This window comes from Petaurus breviceps, unplaced genomic scaffold (genome assembly GCF_028583685.1).
Source record: "Petaurus breviceps papuanus isolate PSGF00001 unplaced genomic scaffold, PetGlider_PUasm1.0 140, whole genome shotgun sequence".
Lineage (NCBI taxonomy): Eukaryota > Metazoa > Chordata > Mammalia > Diprotodontia > Petauridae > Petaurus > Petaurus breviceps.
In genome coordinates, this window is record NW_027185698.1 from 50,655,483 (window position 1) to 50,677,722 (window position 22,240).

Consider the following 22,240-nt stretch of genomic DNA (forward strand, 5'->3'; position numbering starts at 1 on the left):
GACACAGATAGCATGGTCCACAGGGTCACGAAGAGTCAGACATGACTGAACAACAACAAAGCTTCAAAGTCGATGACAGGAGATTTGTTAGTTTTGTATCATAAAGCAAGTCTAAAAGTGGTGGGGAAGATCATGGTGTTCCAGCTGTTTCTTAGAATAAAGACAAAAAATGTTCTGTTAAAAATGTGTGTGTGTATTTATCCCCAATTTTCTGTACAAATTAACTAGAACAAAATCTTATATATTTATTTATATTTATGTTCATAGTACTTAAATACATCTTAAAATGAAAATAGTGTTTATATTTGTGCAGACTCTGCAGGGTATGGGTATTAGGAATCCTTTAAAAAACCATTATTCTTAAAACCATTTTTCATCCATTCTTAGCCTCTAGTAACAGTCTTAACAGCCTGTCCTCAGAAAAGGCACTGATGTACAGGGGGGCTGAGACAGGTGAAGTATTGATTAAAAAGAAAAAACAAACCACGTATGGCATATTTGGTGTCAAGATAAAATGCTTCTGGGTTTCGAAAGCTTGGTTTTTCTTGGTGAGTTCATGCACACGAGGCTGGAGGTTACACAGTAGGTAACATGGTGTTATTTGCAAGCTCTGAGATTGGCACGGAGAGGCTGAGATGACAGGGACATCAGTTGGCGTATCCCACCTGATCCAGTTTGTCCAGATCCTCCCCAGGACTGGGGGGGAGGCCTCGATGGCCATGGCCACCATAAGCCTTGTGATTGCCATTCACACTTTCACTTGGCTCTGTGGGGCATATGTAGTCTGTAGATTCATCAAACTTCTTTTTTCTCATGTTTCCGAAGTGTGAAAATCCTAGTTTCTTTGGCTAAAACACAACCAAGAACACATGAAAAAGAAAAGTAATCTAATCTGTAGGTCTAAGAAAGTCAGATTTAAGAATATTAATGTGTATTTATTCATTTACTCACTCACTAAAGATTTATGCAATATCTACTATGTGTAGTATACTTTGGGGGGAAAAATCCTTCCTCAAAATCTCATGATACCCAATACCCCTGCAGAGCTGGCTTTGATGTCAGTTAGCCTCATGTTATGAAAGGCACAAGAAAACTTTCTATACAGTTTTAATGAATTCTATATAACTAATCCTATACAGAAAATGCTTTCTCTGGTCTATATCTCCAATAGTCCTTACTGAGGACTAAAAACTCTTCTCTGAATTCTTAAAGCACTAGAGTTACATAATACATAATACATAAGGAAAGTTAGTGCCAAACAGCCTACTGCTTGAAGCTTTACAGCTAGGCTCACTGCTGGTCCATGAGTGCTACTACAATTTCCTCAATCAGAAGAGTTCCTTGAAAGCCTGTAATATCTCATATTGCCCCCATAGCACCTTAGACCTGGGCTGGGCAAAGACTGGAAAGGAACGCAAAGAGTCCCAATTGTATAAAGTCTGAACTGATTGTGGTTCTAGAAGCTAGACACAGACAAGTAATCATTTCATTAACACCAGTCTTCTGGGTTGACGAGTTACTATGACGTCTCTATAATGACAAAGACCTTCTAGGAGAAAAAAGTCATGCCCCATGCCTGGGCCCACGCCCACAGCGGGGGACCTACCCGGACTTTGGCAGTAGTAGTCAGTGGTGTATAGGCTGCCGATGACATTATGTCTCTCTTTTCCTGCTGGGCCACAGGCCCGACAAGGACATTGAAGTTGGTGGTTAAGTGGCGTCGGAGGAGTGTCTTCTGAGGAGGAATGTTCAGAAGCATGGCTAGTGTGTCCCCACTGAAGCGGGGCTCCAGGATCTGGGGGAAAGACCATAAGCATTGGGTTAGTGGGCTCAGCTGCCCTAACAAGCAAGCTGCTGAGTTTGTTGTCACAAGACTTTGCAGGTGGACAGTAGAACTTTGACTAAGCAGACATTTTCTGATGTTTCCTACAATTCACAAACAATCATACAAGGGAAAAAAAGGTCACATAGGTCCTGAGACATTAAATGACTAGTCCAAGGCTGTGGCTAGTAAATGATGCAGACAGGATGTGAATCTATGCCATGGTTATAGGAAGGTCCAGACCAGGGCCAATAAAGGGACAATTATGTAAAATATGGTAGCTGGTTCCAGGCCAAAGAAAATATGTAAAAGGCAGGTTTGCATAACTTCAGAGGATTCATTATTCATAGTAACCTGGACTGTATTTAAATACCATCCCTTTCCAAAGATGATAAGAAGCCACCCAGCTCCAGGGAGTGAGAAGGCCTGAGGCATGGTGCACCATGCAATTTCCCTGCCTCAGGTGAGTCTTGGTATCTTCCCTGTGTAGGCAGTGGAAGGAAGACTGCCCGGTAGAATGGAAGGTCCTTGAGGGCAGGGATAGTTTTTATTTTGTTTTTGTATCCCCTACTGTCCCATATTATAGGATGCAATTAATAAATGCTTATCGGATTGATTGGGTCTGCATGTCCCTACACAGGATGACTGGTGTCCTATGGCAGTATTTGGTGTCAACCCTCTGTGACAGGGTATCAATTTCCTTATCTAATCAGGCCCTTCAGGGATAGCCCTGGATGGGGCTTTCCCCCTTCTCCCACACTAAATGGTTAGCTGAGAGCTCACAGAATGATTCATTCTACTGGTAGAACATGGGAACAAGGCCTTTGCCCATCATTCAGGAGGAGAGGCTCATAAGTCCAAGTGCAGAGACCATAGGCTGGGGCCACAAAGAAAGTGTCTTAGCAAGATCAGCCCTTTCTTCTTATGGAGCCTGCCAACCTTTCCAGTGTTTCTAACTATGGGAGCTCTAGCTTTCCTCCCTCCACCTAAACCCTTTCTTATAGGACTAGCCATCTCTAAAGGACAGTGGGAACAGACACTGACCTTTCTTGCCCAGAGACAGAATGATGTGGACAGTGTTAACAGAACAGTCGGGTTCTGACATTTACAAGTCGTGTAACTGTGGGCAAAGGATGTGGGTTTGAATTTCAGCTCCACCATTAGCTACCTATATGACTGTAACAAGTCCCTCCAACCCTCATTCTCCCCATTTATAAATTAGTAGTGAGTGTTATCAGACTAGATGAACGCTTGGTCCCTTTTGGCTCTAAAGTTCTGATAATTCTTTTTTTTTTTTTTGGCTTTTTGGAGGGCAATTGGGGTTAAGTGACTTGCCCAAAGTCACATGGCTAGTAAGTGTGTTAAGAGTCTGAGGCCGCATTTGAACTCAGGTCCTCTGGACTCCAGGGCTAGTACTCTATTCAGTGCTCCACCTAGCTGACCCAAGCTCTGATATTCTAATTGGAAGTGATGGGGCCCATCACTAGTGCATCACCATTAGTAGTCATATAAAACAGCAGGTCGGATCTATGAGCAGCTACTCACAATGAGACCACCGTGAACTCCACTTCCCCGAAGGTTTGGTGCATACTCAGCCAGGTCCACTGACCTCAGCCATTCCATCACTCGGTGGTTGGACCATTGAACCACCTCAGAAGGAGAAACGTTACTCTGTCAGGACAAAAAGAAAGGAGAGCCAAGAACTGTCGATGAGAACGTTACTGCTGAAGTTAAATTTGGGTCTTACTGACTCCCAGCTCAGTGCTCTGTCCACTGTGCCGGGAGCTGCCTCTGAAATATCGCTGTGCCCAGAAAATACCATATCTAAAACATGACTGAAGGTGGGAGGAGATGGGAAAAATTTCTTCTTGCTGGTTGCCCACAGAAGATCAGGGAATGGCTGAACAAATTATGGTATACAAATGTAATAGAATATGATCATGTTGAAATAGATGAGGAAAGAAATGATTTTTGAGAAACCTGGAGTTTGAACTGAGCAAAATCAGAACAATTTATATCGTTACATCAACATTGTAAAAATGAACCATTTTCCTGCCCTCTGCCTGCCGATGGCCTTCTGATTACATGATGCTCAGACCTGAACGTGGGACTCCAGATGGAATCTAGGCAGGGCAGAGTAGAACAAGAGTCTTATCGTCCTTCTTCAGGATATTATGCTCATTTGAATTGTCCAAAGCCTCAAATCATTGTTTTGGGGAAGTCTGTAGTCCACTAAGGTTCCCAGATCCTTCTCAGTTGTCTAATGAAATCTTGTCAACATCTTGTACCCGTTTTGATTGACTTTTAGAACCTAGGTGCAGGATGTTTACATTTTCCCCATTAAATACCATGCTATCAGATCAAGTCCATTTTCCCCTATGAAGCCATAAGGTCAGAAGGTTCTGTCCACACTGTATCTGAGGAACCTAAATGGGGCCTTTCACCATGGGAGCAACATATTCATTTGGGAGAGTAACTCATCCTTGGCAGTCTGTAATACCCTCCCCTCTCTGAGGCTGAGTTCTGTCCCTTGTTAGGCAGAGAGAAGGGTTAATTAACATTACTAGTGCCTGTTCTAGAACGGTCACTCTGAGCAGTGTCACTGATGAGAGGATGCTGGCTGGGGTCTGGAACTGGCAGCCCCAGGAGTGCTGACACACAAAGGCTCTCTAAACTGGGCACAGACTAAGCAGAGGGCCCTTTCTCCCTCTGGTCCTTTTCTCCTTCCTTCTTACCCCCTATCTTAAAGGATGAGAGATTCAGAGAAAGGAGACCTCAGGAGTGAGTGGCTTCACCCTCATCTTACCACTGAGGAAACTGAGGTTTGGGCTAGAGGGATTTTCCTGGTGCCAGCTAAGAAGCAGCAGAAGGGGGATTTGAATCCACCTCCCAAACTCTAGAGCTCCTTCTCCTGTACATGGCCTTCAATTTCTTTATGCTTTTCCTCTCTTCTCTTCCTTTTTTTCTTTCTCTTTCCTTATCCCTCCTTTCTTTCCCTCCTCTAACTTTTCATTATCTTATTTCAGTACTTCATTTATCTCCCTCAGTCCCTGACCATAACCTGCTTTGGATATGCTCACTGTGCTCTCCATCCTTCAGCTGGATAGGCTGATCTACAGCAAACAGCAGGGCAAAAGGAATGCAATGGGCCAGGGAAACCTGGATCAGGGTGGGGGGAGGTCTGTTGAGTTCAGAAGCAGGGGACTTAGTGGTTAGAAGGACTCCCCCCCCCCCCATTCTGAGTACCTTCTTGTCCTTCTCTCCAGCCCAGACACTGGGCAGAGGACTCCAAATGGACTGATTTACTGCTTAAGCAAGAAAGAGGGACAGCCTGTGGGCGTGGTTCTTTTAGTCCCAGCCATTTGTTTTCTGCCACAGTGGCACCTAGGAGTTGGGAGACAGCCCTTCCTGCCCCTACCTCATCCGCAGGTCTCCTGTGTAGGCAGTGAGGACTGAATTTGTTGACATGGAGTACGTGGATGGCACATTTGATGCTGAGATGATGAAGCTGGCTGGTGACTTTTAAGAAGAGAAGGTCATTCTGGAAGAGGAAGGTCAGTGATTAAGGACTCACTCAGCACTTCTGCCAATAGACACACCACTGGCTTGTCTGTTGTTATTATTAGTCTTGACTTGTGATTTGACTAGTGTAGAAAATTCTTGGTTAAGTGCATCTCTACCAATGCATGTCTGCAACGGTTTTGCAATTTGTGTTCCTGGAGAGCAGGGGGTTCTTGACCTGTTTTAGGCTCTGGGGTCCTTTGGTGGTCTGATACAGTCTTTTTGGGGGTGGGACATAATGCAATCGGGGTTAGCAAGCGCCTAGTGTCTGAGGGTAGATTTGAACTCAGGTCCTCCTGACTCCAGGGCTGGTGATGATAGATCACTGAACCACCACCCAGCTGCCCTTTCTTAGAATTATGTTTTTATATAACTGAAGGGAATGTTTCAGTCAGAGCAGAGGTTGGCAGTTATAGCTCACATATGACTTGCTTCTGTACAGCCCTCAGGCCAAGAAGGGTTTTTATATTCCTGGGCTGGGTTAAGGCCTCTGGGTCAAGTGTGCTGACCTGAGCTAGAGGGCAGAGAAAATAAAGATTTATTTTTTCCCATCTAAGCTCATAGACCTCAATTCAATCTTTGGTCTCGAAAATTGCCCAGGATACTCTGAGTCTATAACTTGCTCAAAGTCATAGAACCATCAGGGGCCACAAGTCAGGCTTAACCCAGGCTTTCTTGATTCTGAGACCAGTTATCCCTTCACTCACTATGTAAAAGCTACCTACAAACCTTAAAGTACTTTATAAACAAGTCATCTAACCTCTTTTGACCTCAGAGAACTCATCTGTAAATCGAAAGAATCATAGGAGACAGTGCCTAAGGCCCTTTCAATGGTAAAGTTCTAGAGGTGGCTATGTATAGTAAGACAGATGAATCATTGTCATAGAGTGATTACCCCTCCCTTTTCCCCCTGTCTAAAGCCTTAAGTTCCTGAATGGCTTCCCTTCTCACCTCAGCCTCTAAGAAGTCTTAGAATCCTCCAAAGCACAACTCAGGAGAGGTGCTCCCGCTGTCCAAGCAGCTTGTGCTTCCTCCTCTTTATTTTGTATTTACTCCCTCCGTCCCTATAGTATCCAGGCCTTCTTACCATCACTCATCCTCCCTCCACCCTGTAAGGGTTATGGGATTTAAAGATCTCCCATGCCCCATGGACGTGCTGACATAGCAGAGCAAGAGAAAGTGAAAAGCCGAGCTAACGGTCCTGCGGTTGGCAGTTGGCGGCAGTTGCCTTTTTTTTTTTTTTTTTGAGTTGGGACTCCTGCTGAGGACTGCCAGGGGCCGGAGCTGCTGGGAGCACACTTCCAGGACGCTGGGTGGTTGCTGTGAGTGGGGAGAGGAGGACCTTTGCCTGAGGTAGCCTGTTCTGTTTTAAAGGCTTGAAAATGTGGGTGCTTTCTACTTTATCTACCTGTGCCAATATCATAACTACTCTGATGGCTTTCACTTTCTGGTTTTGGGACTCAGTCTTTTGGTATCTTAATAAATTTTCTAGTTTATTTCCCCAAATGGCAAACCTGACGTATTTTGTGATGGATAATTATATCAGCATATTTGTAATCTCTATAGGCATTGTGAATATGGCATTGCTGATACACACCCCCAGTCCATTGTTAGATGTAAGCTCCCTGAGGGCAGGGAGTATTTGGTTTTTATCTCTGTATCCCCAGTGCCTTGAACATGGATGTCATTTATCATGTGGGTTTAGTTAAAGTGATCAAACCCAAATCCCTTACCACAGTTAGGTACTGAAGCATCCGCCCATCAACCCTGGATTCATGAAACTGGTCTTTGTACTGAGGCAAGCCAATATCGTCAAGCCACCCTACAGAGCGAAAAAGAAAGGTCCATCTCAAAACTTCTACATTACAGCCACTAAAAACAACGGGGGGTTAACTGGTGGGCATGGGGTGGCACACAGAGTGGCAAAGTGAAAAGTTAGACCAAAGTTTGAGAGTTAGGGCTTGAATAATCAGAATATTTAGTCATCAGACTTTCAGAAGATGTTTTTCTTCCCTCCTCCCACATTGTAATAACTCTATTCATAATCCCATAGTCCATTTCTTTTTCTTTTGCAGGCAAGCGGGGTTAAGTGACTTGCCCAGGGTCATACAACTAGTAAGTCTCTGAGGCCAGATTTGAACTTAGGAACTCTTGACTCCAGAGCCAGCGCTCTAGCCACTGTATGCCCTAGCTGCCACCTGGGATAACTGAGGACAGAAAAAGCATGTTGCATTCTTCTCAGGTTTAGTAGGTCCATACTTACTGGTTACCCAAATGTGGTCTAATTGGGCAGACTTTTCTTCCTGCTTTGTGTTAATCGACTTCACAGCCAAGACTAATTTTTTCCTATGCAGGGGATGCTTAATTCCCAGCTCCTAAAAGGGACAAATGGAAGACCAGCTGTTCAGTTTCAGGTAGGTAATCCGCCCTAAGTTAAATAACTGTCAGTCTTAGTGGTTGCATCATGATGAAGGTATGATGGCTCATTACAACAACCTTGGTCCAAGCCACTGCTCAGCAGGATACGAAGGAACCAGCCATATGGTGCTGCTCTTCCTTATCTTATCAGAGCTGTAACCTGGGTAGGGTGGGTGTGGGCGTGGCCCAGGGGGATGAAATTTAGAGATTCCTCCTCTGGTGTAGAAATAGCAGGCCTTAGCCCTTAGACACTGAGAATAGCCAGATGGTACAGAAACCTCACTGTGTCCTCTCACAACTGAGGCTGCCTTTAAGAGCTGATTCGGCCTGGAAAGACTTATATGAACTGATGCAAAGTGAACTGAGCAGAACCAGGAGAACAATTTATACAGTAACAGCAGTACTATAATGAGATCAACTGTGGAAAATTTAGCTACTCTGATCAGGACAGTGATCCAAGACAATCCCAAAGGGTCCATGATGAAAAATGCTATGTATTTACCTCCAGAGAAAACTGCTGAACTCTGAGAGCAGGTTGAATCATACTTTTCTACTTTTTATGTTGCCATGGTTCATTTGTATCTGACTCTATGTGATCTCATGGACTTTGTGGGATTTTTTGGGTAAAAATACTAGAATGGTTTGCATTTCCTTCTCTAGTGTGCTGCCATTTTATAGATGAGGGTTATATGACTTGTCCAGGGGTACACAGCTAATAAGTGTTGGAGGCTGGATTTGAACTCAGATCTTCCTGACTCCAGGCCTGGTGCTCTATCCACTGTACCACCTAGCAACTGTGTTGATGTTTACAAGATAGCTGTAAGGTAGTATTTTTACATGATTTCACATGTATAATCAATACATATTGCTTGCCTTTTCAATGGGTAGGGAAGGGGGGAGAGAGAAGGAGAAAATTTGGAACTCAGAATTTTAAAAAAACAAATGCTAAAAATTTTTATACATGTAATTGGGAAATTAACGAAATAAACAAAAATTATTAAAAATAAAAAGTTGATTTGAAGATAGTTTGTGAACTGCCTTTTTGACATTTTTGAAGTTTGCCCCAGGCATGAAAAATGCTAATTGGGGTACCAGTTCTCTTCCCATCAGATACTGTACCCCAGATGCCTGTCTTGTAGCTGGTTTCTCTTTTCCCTCCCCGCCAAGGCCCCACGCATATAGACGGCAGCTGAGGTCACAGAATCCAGAAGCAGGTCAGCTACTGCCATTCAGATGTAGGCTGACCAACCTCCAAGTCTGCCCTTACCTTTTCCATGTCCTGAGGGGTAGCGGTCAATAGCGTGTGGCCAGAGCTCACCCACTGCCGGGCAAAGATAACATACTGACCCAGACCAAAGTCCTCCAGCCACGAACACACTTGCTCTGTGTTCCACTGGGCAAAAGGAGCATTGGAATCACTGAAAGAAAGAGAGAGAGAGAGAGCACATGACTGTCAGGGCTGGTGCTTGATTGCAAGGGGAGCCTGGAATAGATTCTTGTTAAAACTATTTCTGCATAACTAAAAGATCAGCAAACCTCTGACAGATGTCAGAGACAAAAAAAAAGTGCCACGGCAATTGTTAAATATAGTGAGGGAAGGCAGAACCCCAGCATTACAGAATCTGAGAGTTATCAGGGACTTTGGTGTCCATCCAGGTCCACCCAGGTGAATAGGAAAGGAAGCCTCTACTATCACGCAGCCCAAATGGGGTCATCCAGGCCCTCTACTTGTAGACCTCCAACAAGGGGGAAGCTGCCACATCTCGTCTGTACAACTCTCATTGTTAGGAAGCTTTTTCTAATGTCAAGCTAAAATCATGACCCTCTGCTACTTTTTTTCTGTCTGCCCTCGGACCAAACAGAAAGAAATCCCTTATTCCCAGGATGGCCCTTAAAATTCTGGAACACGACTATTATGTCCTCTTAATTTACTATTAAAAAAAATAGTTAAGGAATTTTTTTTAAAGATAAAAAGAATCACTTTGTACTTTACTGTTCTCATTTTATAGAATATATGAATGAAACACCCTAAGTTCCATTTTCCTCCTTATACTCTCCCATGACTTATTTCCCCAGTGACTTTACACTAGTTTCTAACAGCCATTCATGGTTTACCCTTGGAACCTTCAGGCCCATAAGTTCTACTTCTCCCAGTGAGCTCATCACCTGGATTCTGAGAAGGATATTACCTCTTCTGAGCTTTGGGGTCTCTAGTTCTGGACAGCCTCGGTCCTGCAGTTGCCCGGAGTCCACCTCGGCGGAATTCTGCTATCCCTATTGCATCTGTGTTGAAATTTCCTGATTGAGTCCTTCTTATTCTGTGGGGATAGAAAACCACAGGGACCATTTGAAGACATTCTGCATGAACAGATCCAAGCCCCCTTGCCACTCAAAACACACACACACTCTCGCTCTCTCTCTCTCTCTCATTCATTTTGGGCAAGTAAGATATAAAAAAAGGCCCAGGCCCTATAAATCTGTCCCCATGACTCAGGATTCCCTCCCAACACAATTTTGCTTCCTGTGGCCTCCTCTGAAGCAGGTGCAGATTCTAACAGGCTTGGAAGGAAACTATGGCTGGTTGATTGATGACAAGGTTTGCTAAATGATACTGCTTTTGGAGTTGAAGTTTGGGTTGACCACCCTAAAAGGCCAGAGGAGGCACTCATGCCAAAGTCAGATGTTCTTCTTCTCTGTGCTCCATCTTGGAATTGGGCATGGAGACCAAAACAAGGAAACAACTGAGTGACCAAGGTCTCAGCCCTCCCATTTCGAAGGCACAGATGCTCACATGCATGAGAAATTACATTCTTAACCTGGGAATCTGTGAGCTTATTAAAAAGAAAAATTGGACTGCTGTATTTCAGTAGAAATTGTTTCCTTTGTAATCCTATACATCTAACTCAATGTGTTTAAAAATATAATTCAGTTGGTAGAAACAGGACTTTTGCACGGCTCTGGCTTCCACCTCCCCCAGTTCATATAAAAGGTGACTCTGAACAAACTTTGAAGCTAGAGAACCCAGAAAATGACACAGAAAAGCTAACCTCCAGCTGAGGACAGCCTGGCAGGCTGGGCAGGAAGAGGCCAGCGCAGTGCTCTAGGAGCCAAGCCCAGTCCTCTGGGAGCCCGAGGTTTTAGCCTCAGGGCAGCCTGACCAGCTGCTGGTTGCAGAGACTTCAGATCACCAGCAGCTGTGGCATTTTCCAGAATTATCAACACATAGATGCTAAGGACAAATTGAGAGGTCAGTGCAGTGCGGACTTTGGGACCTAGAAATTCGTGAGTGTGATCTGGCCTTTCCCCCAGGGGTGAGAAGCAGGTGAGGTGCCCTGGCCGTGCAGCCTCCTGCCTCTTGGCTGCTTCAGAGCTCCTGGTCTGCAGATCGTAGGGGGACCAAGCAACCAGTCTGAGGGGTAATTAATCTTGCTTTAACCTGCTTGGATTTGGATCACTGTCCTGGGTGGAGGTCCTGGGGCATGTGAACAGTTTGCCAGAGCATGTGGAGGCTTCAGAGAGGGCACCCAACTAATAGCTCCAGCAGCTACAAAACCCCAGCGTTTGGGATAAAGCTCCCCTTTCTGATAGCAGAGTTCTACTGTGGCAAAAGGCTCAAAAGTCAAGTAATCAAGTGGCAACATGAGCAAGCAAAGGAAGCAAAGCAAGCAGAGCAATCCAACTTTACTCTCCTATTTTGGGGACAAAAAGGATCAAAGCATGGAACAGGAGGAAGACAATGAAGTCAGAACTCCTGCACCAAAAGCTTCCAAGAAAAATATGAACTTGTTACAGGCCATAGAGGAGCTTAAGAAGGATTTTCAAAACCAGATAAGAGAAGTAGAGGAAAAATTGGGAAGAGAAATGAGAATGATGCAAGAAAAGAGAGTCAACAACCTGACTGAAGAAAATGACACCTTAAAGAACAGACTAACTAAAATGGCAAAAGAGGCTCAAAAAGCCAATGAGGAGAAGAATGCCTTAAAAAACCAAATTTGCCAGATGGAAAAAGAATCTCAAAAACTCACTGAAGAAAATAAGTCCTTCAGAATTAGATTGGAGCAAATGGAAACTAGTGACTTTATGAGATATCAAGATACTATTAAACAGCTCCAAACAAATGAAAAAAATAGAAGACAATGTGAAATATCTCCTTGGAAAAAACACTGACCTGAAAAATAGATCCAGGAGAGATAATTTAAAAATTATTGGACTACTTGAAAGCCATGATAAAAAAAACAAACAAACCTAGAAATCATCCTTCAAGAAATTCTCAAGGAAAATTGCCCTGAAGTTTTAGAACCAGAGGGCTTTTAAAATAGAAGTTGAAGGAATCCACTGATCACCTCCTGAAAAAGATCCCAAAAAGAAAACTCCTAGGAATATTATAGCCAGGTTCTGGAGTTCCCAGATCAAGGAGAAAATATTACAAGCAGTCAGGAAGAAACAATTTCAATATTGTGGAAACACAATCAGGATAACTCAGGATCTGGCAGCTTCTACACTGAGAGATCAAAAGGCTTGGAATATGATATTCCGGAGGTCAAAGGCGCTGGTATTAAAACCAAGAATCACCTACCCAGCAAAACTGAGTATCATATTTCAGGGGAAAATATGGTCATTCAGTGGAAGAGAGGACTTTCAAGCATTCTTGAGGAAAAAAAACCAGAGCAGAATGGAAAATTTGACATTCAGATACAAGAAGCAAGAGAAGGTAAACAGGGAAAAGAAATAATAAGGAACTTATCAAAGTTGAGCTACTTATATTCCTACATGGAAAAATGTTAATTGTAACTGATAAAACTTTTCTCAGTATGAGAACAGTTGAAGGGAATACAAATGTATACACACACATATGTCTATATATGAGGGTATATGGGTGTATGAATACTTATGTGAATGTGTATATATGTGTACATGTATACATAGACAGAGGGCACAGGACCAATTGAATAAGAAGGGATGATATTTAAAAGGTGAAATTAAGAGGTGAGAGAGGAATACAATGAGAGGAGATGGGGAGAGACAGAATGGGGTAAATTATCTCATATTTTTAGAAGAGTCAAGGGAAAATTGTTACAATGGAGGGGAAGAAGAGGAAGGCTAAAGGGAAGGAGTCAGCCTTATTCTCATTGAATTTGACATACACACTAAATAGGGTATCTTACCCTATAGGAGAGTAGAGGGGAAGGGAAGAGAGGGGGGGATAATGGAAGGGAGGGTAGGCTGGGGGGGAGGGAAATCGGAAGCACCCACTTTTGAAAAGGAACAGGATCAAAGTAGAGAATAGAAGAAGTGGGGGATCGGATAGGAGGGAGGGAAATATAGTCTTTCACAATATATCCAATATGGAAACATTTTGCATAGCTACTCACGTACAACCTATATTGAATTGCTTATCTTCCCAGTGAGGGTGGGTGACAAGGGAGGAAGGGAATGAATCTTGAATCCAAAGTTTTAAAATCAAATTTTAAAAAATATATATACATAGTCTTCTTCTTATTTTACATGTAACTGGGAAATGAGATATACAGGTACTAGGGCACAGAGATCCACCGTGACCTACTGGAAAGTGGAAGGGGGGATGGGGGAAGATATGAGAGAGAGCAGATTGGGGGAGGGGATATTCAGTGGGATTGCTGTTTTGGGCTGGTGGGTAGGGAAAATTGGGGAGAAAATTTGTAACTCGAAATCTTGTGGAAATGAATGATGTAAACCAAAAAAAATAAAAAAGAGAGGAAAATAATAAAAAAAAATATGATTCCGGTACACCAGAAGGTCCAAGGGGTCCATGAGTAATAAAGATTGAGAACTCCTGCATTAGAGGACAAGCTTTCTTGGGATGATATGGAGACAGAGGGGAAAAGAAAGTAAGAGGTATAACCTAGAAGCTGCAATGAAAAGTAGGAATCTGTGGAGTTATTGAATCTTTGGGGCTATTTACGGGGTAGGAGACTATCCTCAGGATGGTGAGCATGGTAGAATTCAGAAGTGAGAAAAGCTGGGATGAGGCTGGAGAGGAAGAGAGCAGAGAGTCTGGAGTGGGAGGAGTTTCAGTGGGTGTATGTTGGACTGGTACCAGAGTGTGAGCCTGATGGCAAGTACAAAGTCTTAGGACTCTTGGTTACAGTTGGGTTTGAGAAAGGAAGTAGAGGTCAGTGTTCCATTTTGTCATTAGTTGCCCATGCCTCCATTCCATGCAAATGATGGTGAATGAATATAAAATTATTTACTAAGCATTAAGTAGGTACTCAGAGCTGTGTTAAGTGCTGCAGAAAGAAAGAGAAAAACAATACAGTTCCTACTTTCAAAGAGTTCACATCTGAATGAGGAAGGCAACACATATAGGTTGAAGGGAATGGGAGACTAGATTCTGTCTTGCATAGCATATCTGCACTCTGGGCTTTTTGAGGCCCTCCCTGTGTTAGTTCAAGAGGAAATCTAGGAAGGGGGCCAAGGCAAGCTGAGGCCTGGGGCATTGTGATACAGAGAACAAGTCCAATTCACCCCGGGTCCCCTCATGGTATTAATCACTGGGACTTGGCATTTGTTGAAGGATGAATGAAGGCCTCTTTAAGACAACTTGCCACAAATAACAGGTGACTTTTGTAATTCTCCTCAAGAGACATTTAAAAATGCATTAATTATTTTCACTAAACATGAGCCCTAGGCTTATCCTATAGCTCCAATGGGGGATGGGCTGTTCTGTGGAAGAGGCTTTGGTTATTTTGTTTGGCCCTGGAGGGTAGATCAGGAGCCATGGGAGAAGCTTACAAAGAGGAAAATTTGGGCTTGATGGCCAGAAAAACTTTCTAACAATTAGAGAGGCCCACAAGTGGAATGGGAACTTGGAAGTCTCTAAGCTGAGCCTAAATGATCATTGGTTGAGTAATTTTCAAGCATGAACTGATGCAGGATCAGGAAAACAATATTAATAGTAATTTCCATAATGTAAATGACACCACTAAAGGACAAAAGAACTCAGATCAAAAGCAATGACCCATATGCCAGATAAGTGATTTAGGAATCTATGTCCATGCTGTTGAGAGGCAGCCATCTACATGTATGGAATATCAATTACTGTCAATTATGGGCCTTTTATTATTCAGTTTAATTACTTGGTATTTGTTGATGATATATCGTGTGTGTCTGTGTGTGTATGATGAGAATATGGGATGAAAAACAAAAAGTATTTTAAAAATTAGCCTATTTGGTCTGTATTATAACTCCCTCCACTCCAAAAACAACAACAAACTTACTTTCCCCAGAATTTCCTGATGCCTTTAGGACTCCGTTTCATTTCTGGAGTTAGTGGAGACTGGGGCCCCGAGTCGGTTCCAGAAGAAGTAGGTGAAAGGTCATTTGATGTGACAGTATTATCCAGATTGTTTTCAGTTTCTCCTAAGGGAAAAATAGTAAAACTAAGAAGATGGAGAGAAAGGGGAAAGTATTTTCTTAAATGACCTTTTGGAATCAGCTCATCTGTACCATGGCTCAATGATATATACAGACATATATATAATATATATAGTGTATATATATGCACACATATATACGTATCTATATCTATATGTCTGTATCTATATTTAAAGACTAGGTATCTATCTCATTGAGGTTGGAAATTCAGTGACTCCTCATGGGCTTGATCTCACTTGGCATGGGAGTTCTGACTTACTGTTTCCAACCCAGACTGGTTCTATCCTTCCGAGACACCCTGGTAGATCTCGGGGCTCACCATATCAATGTCAGACATAGTGGGGATACCCAATTAACTTAGCCCACTGAAGCTCAGAACTCCCAGACTCTAGTCTCAGCATCCCAAACAGCAGGGATTACAGGCACACCACCTTGGTCTGCCTTGGTAGGAAATATCTCACAGAAACATGGCTTTGCATATAGGATTTTGCAAATGGATATGCAAAGTCTCATAGCTTGGTCTGAGTTTTAACATTGTGGAAGGTTAACCAGACTGCTCAAAACCATGTGGCCCGCAGGTTCCATTCTTAAGGGTTTGGGAACAGTCCTGTAAAGATGGGACCCGCCCCTCTCATGAGGACAATAATTTTATTGCAAGAGAAGACTAAATAGAGTAATTGGGAAAGGAGAATGTGCGCAGGTTGCCAGGGGAAAGACATTCTAACTCCCAGCCTCACCTGGAATGATCACAGTACCTAATATCGGTGCACTGACACTCCGGCCACGAGCTCCAACCATCCAAGAAGCAGAAAAGCCACATGAAGGAGCCAGAGAGACCCCAGGCCAGCCCAACAGAGTTATGAGGAAGCAAAGAAATGAACAAGAGTCACAGAGCAAGAGAGAAGAACAAAACTGTGGGGAGGACTCGGGGCTAGCGGGTCACATGGTGATAGGGGGCCATACCATCACGACTGCATTGGAAGGCAGAGAAAGAGGCTCACAGAGCACACTAGTTGCTCTTCTGGGCAGTTTTCCATGCTTCTGACACTGTTTTTCCTAAGGAGATTTTTAACTCTCCACTAATATCTGCCTGTCTGGCCTGTTCCATCAGTAGAGGCAGGAAAAGGAAAGAAGTAATGGGCTGAACGTGAATGTCCAGCATAGGGGAAAGGAAAGGGGAACACGTCTCAAATCTAACCTACGAGTACTGTGAGAAGCCCAACATGGGTCTGGAAAACAGACACTGCTGAAGACTGTCCTCACGTTGGAGAGTGAGAAGCGTACCAACTTCCACTGTGGTCTCAAAGAGCAAATGAAAATGTAAATAGAGGCCACTGCAAACATTAAAGTTAAAGATGCTGCTATCATCATCAATAGTAGTAGAAATAGTAGTAGTCAGAGCCAGAAACATCTTCTGGGCTCCTTGCATCCTTAAGTCCCTCTTTCTGAGCTATTAGCCCAACAAAGGCAAGAGGATTAGAGGGGGACTTGACAAAAACCTTCACTCCTGTGGCCTTTGTACACCATGCAGTGTGATATAGTAGGAAGGACACTAGACTTAGAATCAGGACAGGTCTGGGTCCAAATCCTGGCTTTGACACTTATAGATAAGCATGGGTTCTCAGTCTCTTCATCTATAAAATGGGGTTGATGATTATAATAGTGATCATCAGATCTACTAGAGAAGATTAGCAAGACTATGGTTTCAGAGGAAGGAAAGGGGTCAGGAAATTCTGGCTATGGCAGCCATGGGAACAAGTTTCTCAGCAACAAAGTGACTAGTACACAGCTTTCTGTTTAGTTCACTTCTCTATCTAGGCCCATCATGAATGAGAACAAACCTCAGTTTCCCCATCTGTAAGATGAGGGGCTGGATTAAATGGCCTTTGAGGCTTGCTTCTGCTTTAGTCTTCAGATAGTTCTATTTTTCCAATGACATAATGAAAATTAATACACCCATGAGCTCATAGCAGGGAAGAGAAAATGGAAAGGAAGGACAGCAAGGAAGGAGGGAATGTTGGGGCGGACATGACACCTGTTTACACATGGGGAGGTGGAATCTGCAATGCTGCATCCTCTGGCCTTCACAGATTTATTACTGAGTGGCCCCTTTGGCGCAAAAACACACCAGGGGATGAGAGGATGGTTGTACATAGTGGGGTGTTTTTTGGTTTGTTTTTCATATTCATCTAAAATCAAAATACCCGGTTCTCTGGCACCCATTACCCAGAAAAGGACACCAGCTTTGGTCCCTCGATGTGATTACACTAAACAGCAGCCACTTATAATATGACCCTCTTAAGTGCAAATGTAGATTAAGCTCCTCACCACAGGACCTTTCCTGTGGCTCCTACCCAAGCCTGTGCTATAGCCAGGTGTGTATTTGTTAGATAAAGCCAAGAATTCGGCTCTATGGCAGAAGAGTTAGGCATATGCCTTTCAGAACACATATGGAGAGGCCTGCCTATGGAGGCCCCAGGCACCGCTCCTAGGTCAGAGGTTAAACCAGAGGGACTTACTCAGGCTTGGCAGGCTGCTCCCTGAGGTCTGAGAAGTAGATGGGTTGGATGTTCCAGGCTCTCCATTGTGTGTAGTTCCAGGAAGTTTCCCTGGTAATGTTTGGTATTTGTTCTCCCCTAGGAAAAGGGTGTCCTAAAAAAAAAAAAAAAGAAATGTGGTTTATGTTATCCTAAGAGGGCAGTGATCTCTGCTAAATGTCTCAAGTTAGGTGCACCCAGCAGCCATTCTTACCAAATCCGTTCATTAAAACCATTCTAACTGCCTTTACTTAGAGCTGGATAGTGCCATAGGTCATCTATTCATTGTGGGAGCACAGTACAGCCTGCGCAGCCAGAGGGAGGATACAGACGATACATTCCTAAAAACTGTCTACAAAGGTGGCACGAAGACAAGATATTATAATAAGATATCTGTTGGGGGCTGAAAGTAGATGATCTGACCAGGCTGAAAAGCTGGAGGGAGGGGGAAAATAACCTAGTGAGAATACAAGACTGTCATCCCGAACAAAAATGACAAGGAAGGATAGATTGGCCTGTTGTTTGGGAACAGATGATAGAAAGAAAGTTACTATTTGCTATGATTTTGCTTCTGTTTCTCTGCTAAGAACAATGGTCTAATGGAAAGGGTAGAAAACAAAGGAGGAACAAAAGAATGATAAAAAGACCTGACAAATGAGCACCTAGCCACTTTTAGTGCATTTGAATTGACCGAGAAAAACTAAAACTCAGAATACTTAAAGGATTTGCAGATAGGATCGAAAGACTATTAATAAACTTGAAGAAAGGAAAATCATGAGGAAGGGAAGAAGCAAGATTATAGAAACTACTGCCCAGCAAACCTGATACTGACTCCCACCAAAAAATTCTAGAAGGGAATATTCAATCGATAGTTTGTGACCCCTCAGAAAAGAAAACTATGATCAGGAGGAGCCAGCATGAGTACTTAGTCATAGAGGACCAAATCATATTCCTGAGTGAATGTCTGAAGCATGATTTAAACTCAGGCCTCTCTGATTCCAGGGAGAGTGCTCTATCCCCTGAGCCCTATGGTCTCACTAGATTTCAGGGGATCTGTGAATTCAGATGGGAAAAAATAAATTATCTCTTTATTTTCAATAAACTCTAATTTGAATTTGATATTTACTTTAATCATTTAAAAATCTTATTCTAAGAAGGGGATTCATGGGCATCACCAGATTGTCAAAAGGGGCTGTAAGAAAAAAAAAAATAAAGATTAGGAATTCCTTTATTATGCAGCTAGCCAGCCTAGTGGATAAGGAACCCGGACTCAATTGTTAGGGAGACCTGTGTTTAAGTCCTACTTCAGAAACTTACTTACTGGCTGTGTGGGCAAGTCACATAAACTCTCTAAGACTCAGGTTCCTAATCTATACAATGGGATGATATGAGAACACCTACATTATGTTATTGTAAGTATGTGCCTGGAGGGGGGAAAAGAGAGGAGGTTGGAGAGTTCTTTTGTGGAGATGCAACTAATCTGAGAGGCCTTCTCTCACTTTTTTATACAGATGTAAAGGAGTCTTTTCTTATACAGAATTACCCCTTATTATGCAGATGCAGAGGCCCAGAGAGGCTTTCTTTTACAATAGTAAGGCCTAAGTAAGTGGCACAGTGGACAGAGAGCCAGGACCCAGATTCATCTTTCTGAGTTCAAATCTGACCTCAGACACTTACTAACTGTGTGACCCTGGGAAAGTCACTTAATGCTGTTTGCCTCAGTTTCTTGATTAGTGAAATGAACTGGAGACGGAAATGGCACTCCAGTCTCTCTGCCAAGAAAACGCAAAATGAGGTCACAAAGAATCAGACAAGACTAAAATGATCGGAACAACAAAGAAGGTGAGAAGCCTTTTCTTACTCAGCTAAGAAGAGGACTCTCCTGTTACCAGGTTACTGATACAGGGAAATGGATGCTTCTCTCCCTCCTCCCCTGGGCTCCTGGGGAAGCCTGTGGTAAAAGCTGGGGGTGGGGTCTTTCTAATGCAGATTAGAGAGAAAGGCGGAACTTCTCCAACCAAGAGGAAGAGATTCAGATTCAGAAGGAGCATGTCAAAGCTGTACAGAGGGGGGTCTTTCCTTATGCAGATATAAAGGTAAGAGTATCCAGGACCAAGAACATCTCCTTTGCCCCTACCTCCAGACCCTAATCCCTCATGGTATGCAGCCACCTCTGGGAAAGGGAAGGGGGAGGGAGCAGGAGACCCCTAGAATGGCTTTCTGAATTAAGAAAACTTGGCATTGAGGTACAGCTGAAAGGGTTGCATTGGTGGTGGACCTGAAGTAATATGGTACAATGGAAAAGCTGGGTGTGCATCTCAGCTCTGGGTACTTGTGTGAAATGGAGCTAATGACCAAATCTCACTGGCTCATGGTCTCCTCACTTAAGAAGAGATGAAGGGGCCCAGTCTAGATGACCTCAGAGGTCCTTTCCAACTCCAAATGGAAGGTCCAGGTTGTAAATCAAGAGCTACTTAAAGGTCTTCTGTAGGGTGGCATAGGGACCCACCTGAGAGAATGCTTCCACAGGGAAAGTCATCCTGAACAATCATGAGTTGGAGGAGTTGGAGTGAGGGGAAGACCTAAGTTTGACCCTCAGCTCCTCCCACTGCTCCGTGTGTGACCTTGCCCAGTCGCCTGCCTTAATTTCCCTGTCTGTAAAAGGAGCATGTCAGACTAATGACCTCTAGTCCAAGATATTTTCCAGCTCCGAATCTATGATTCTGTAATGATTCCTTGTAATACCAACTGTTCATCCATCAGGGGGAGGATGTGGTGTCCCCATGTGGCTTTCATTGCTCCCCTCGTTCATCAACTCTGAAAGGCTCAGAGGATGCCTTGGTCTGAGGATGCATTCAGGTGATAATCAATGACATATAAAGGACCGGGGTTTGGGGTTTGGATTGCTTGGTAATCAGTGCCTTTTTCTCCTTGCCTCTACCCAAAACCCCACCCCCAAGCCCATGGTTCTTGTGTGGGGTGAATAGTGAACCCATAAGAGCAGACACAACATACAGCACAACCCACATCCCGTGAAGGCAAATGACAAGTGAAGAACACTGTATATACCTCAGGTCCAGCAACAGGCACAAGTGCTTTCCCGTCTACATGCTACGGAGTTGTAGGGAGGAGGGTTTCAGTTCAGTATAGAAGAAGCAACAAGACACATGTTAGTATAAAACACACACAGAGTTCTCATTCATTGGCAGGACCTGGTCATTTCCCCATTTATACCTGAGAAGACTGTTATTCCACGCCCCCTCCCCCCCGCCCCCGCCCCAGATAACAATCATGAGTCTTTCTGGTGACTGTACATATGGAAACCATGAAGCCTCAATGGCCAATGAGCTCTGGTTTGGGCCAGGACAGGAAGACCATGACTATTCTCAGGAAGCGCCAACTCTCTAACTCTCTCTCTCTCTCTCTCTCTCTCTCTCTCTCTCTCTCTCTCTCTCTCTCTCTCTCTCATCAGTAATGAGAGTTTGTGGCAGATGCATCAGCACCTTATGACAAACATCCCTGTGATAAAAGGTCATTTGATGACACAGGTTGGATGAAACGATTTCTAAGGTACATTTCAAAGCTGTGACTCTGAGTCTATGGTTACTTGCCAAGGGCAGGGTGAAATACTTAATTTTAAACCCCAGAAAACTCCAGTGAAAAGGCTGCTATTCCCCAGCAGAGGGGGCCATCTAGATGGACACGCACAGATGGTCCCTACACTTCAGGGCTGAGGAGATAAGAATAGTGACTGGGGCCTTAGCTTCTGTTTAATGGAAGGGCTAGCTATGCTGGGTGCCTCTAACATCCACTGAAGAACAAAGAATTTTGATTCTAATCAATTAGCTCACCCTAGTAAAAATCAGCATAACTTTACACCTGGAGCTTACCAAAGCCTCTTAGTGGCTTCCCTGGCTCTCTTCTCTTATTCTGCTTTTTTTTTTTTTTTGAGGGGGAAGGCAGGGCAATTGGGGTTAAGTGACTTGCCCAAGGTCACACAAGTGTCTGAGGCTGAATTTGAACTCAGCTCCTCCTGAGTCCAGGGCCAGTGCTCTATTCATTGTTCCTCCTAGCTACCCCTAGGCCAGTCTTTCTTAAACACAATTCAAACACAAGAATCATGTCACTTTTCCTGATCAAAAATCTTCAATGGCTCCTTCCTGAACATAAGATGAATGGTAAACTCTTCATCCTGGGGTACAAGGCCCTTCCCAATCTAGTTCCATTGCCTCTAACAAGCCTTTTTGCCATTACTCCTCAACACAAGCTTAGGCCAGCCTGAACATCTTTGTTGTAACCCTAATAACCTAATTCCAAGCCTCTTCTCATGAGGTTATCCCTCTGCCTGTCTCCTTCAGGAAGTCCTTCCTAATGACTCAGGCCCACAAAATTATTTATTTTTTCAGTCTTAAAGCACCCACCCTTGGCACTGTACAACTTGGCACCTACTTGTATGCTGTTCTGTACTACTAGTACAAATAAAAACTGT

The 22,240-nt window shown here is 43.6% G+C and overlaps 1 protein-coding gene across 13 annotated transcripts in view; it reads right to left on the minus strand.

Moving 5' to 3' along the window:
- Window positions 1-220: 220 nt before the first annotated feature.
- Window positions 221-22,240, minus strand: part of PPFIBP2 (PPFIA binding protein 2) — a 196,053-nt gene continuing 174,033 nt past the window's right edge. For 10 of the 13 annotated variants that reach the window (XM_069072813.1, XM_069072803.1, XM_069072793.1 and 7 more), the window contains 12 exons: window positions 20,821-20,862; window positions 17,734-17,866; window positions 15,970-16,002; window positions 15,058-15,199; window positions 9,991-10,119; window positions 9,069-9,219; window positions 7,647-7,758; window positions 7,117-7,205; window positions 5,241-5,363; window positions 3,368-3,493; window positions 1,607-1,795; window positions 221-848 (listed from right to left, as the gene is read on the minus strand). In XM_069072813.1, the coding sequence (XP_068928914.1) occupies window positions 648-848; window positions 1,607-1,795; window positions 3,368-3,493; window positions 5,241-5,363; window positions 7,117-7,205; window positions 7,647-7,758; window positions 9,069-9,219; window positions 9,991-10,119; window positions 15,058-15,199; window positions 15,970-16,002; window positions 17,734-17,866; window positions 20,821-20,862 (1,470 nt within the window). In that variant the 3' untranslated portion in view covers window positions 221-647. The remainder of the gene's footprint in view (window positions 849-1,606; window positions 1,796-3,367; window positions 3,494-5,240; window positions 5,364-7,116; window positions 7,206-7,646; window positions 7,759-9,068; window positions 9,220-9,990; window positions 10,120-15,057; window positions 15,200-15,969; window positions 16,003-17,733; window positions 17,867-20,820; window positions 20,863-22,240) is intronic. The other 3 variants (XM_069072795.1, XM_069072864.1, XM_069072872.1) reach the window with 1 other exon arrangement.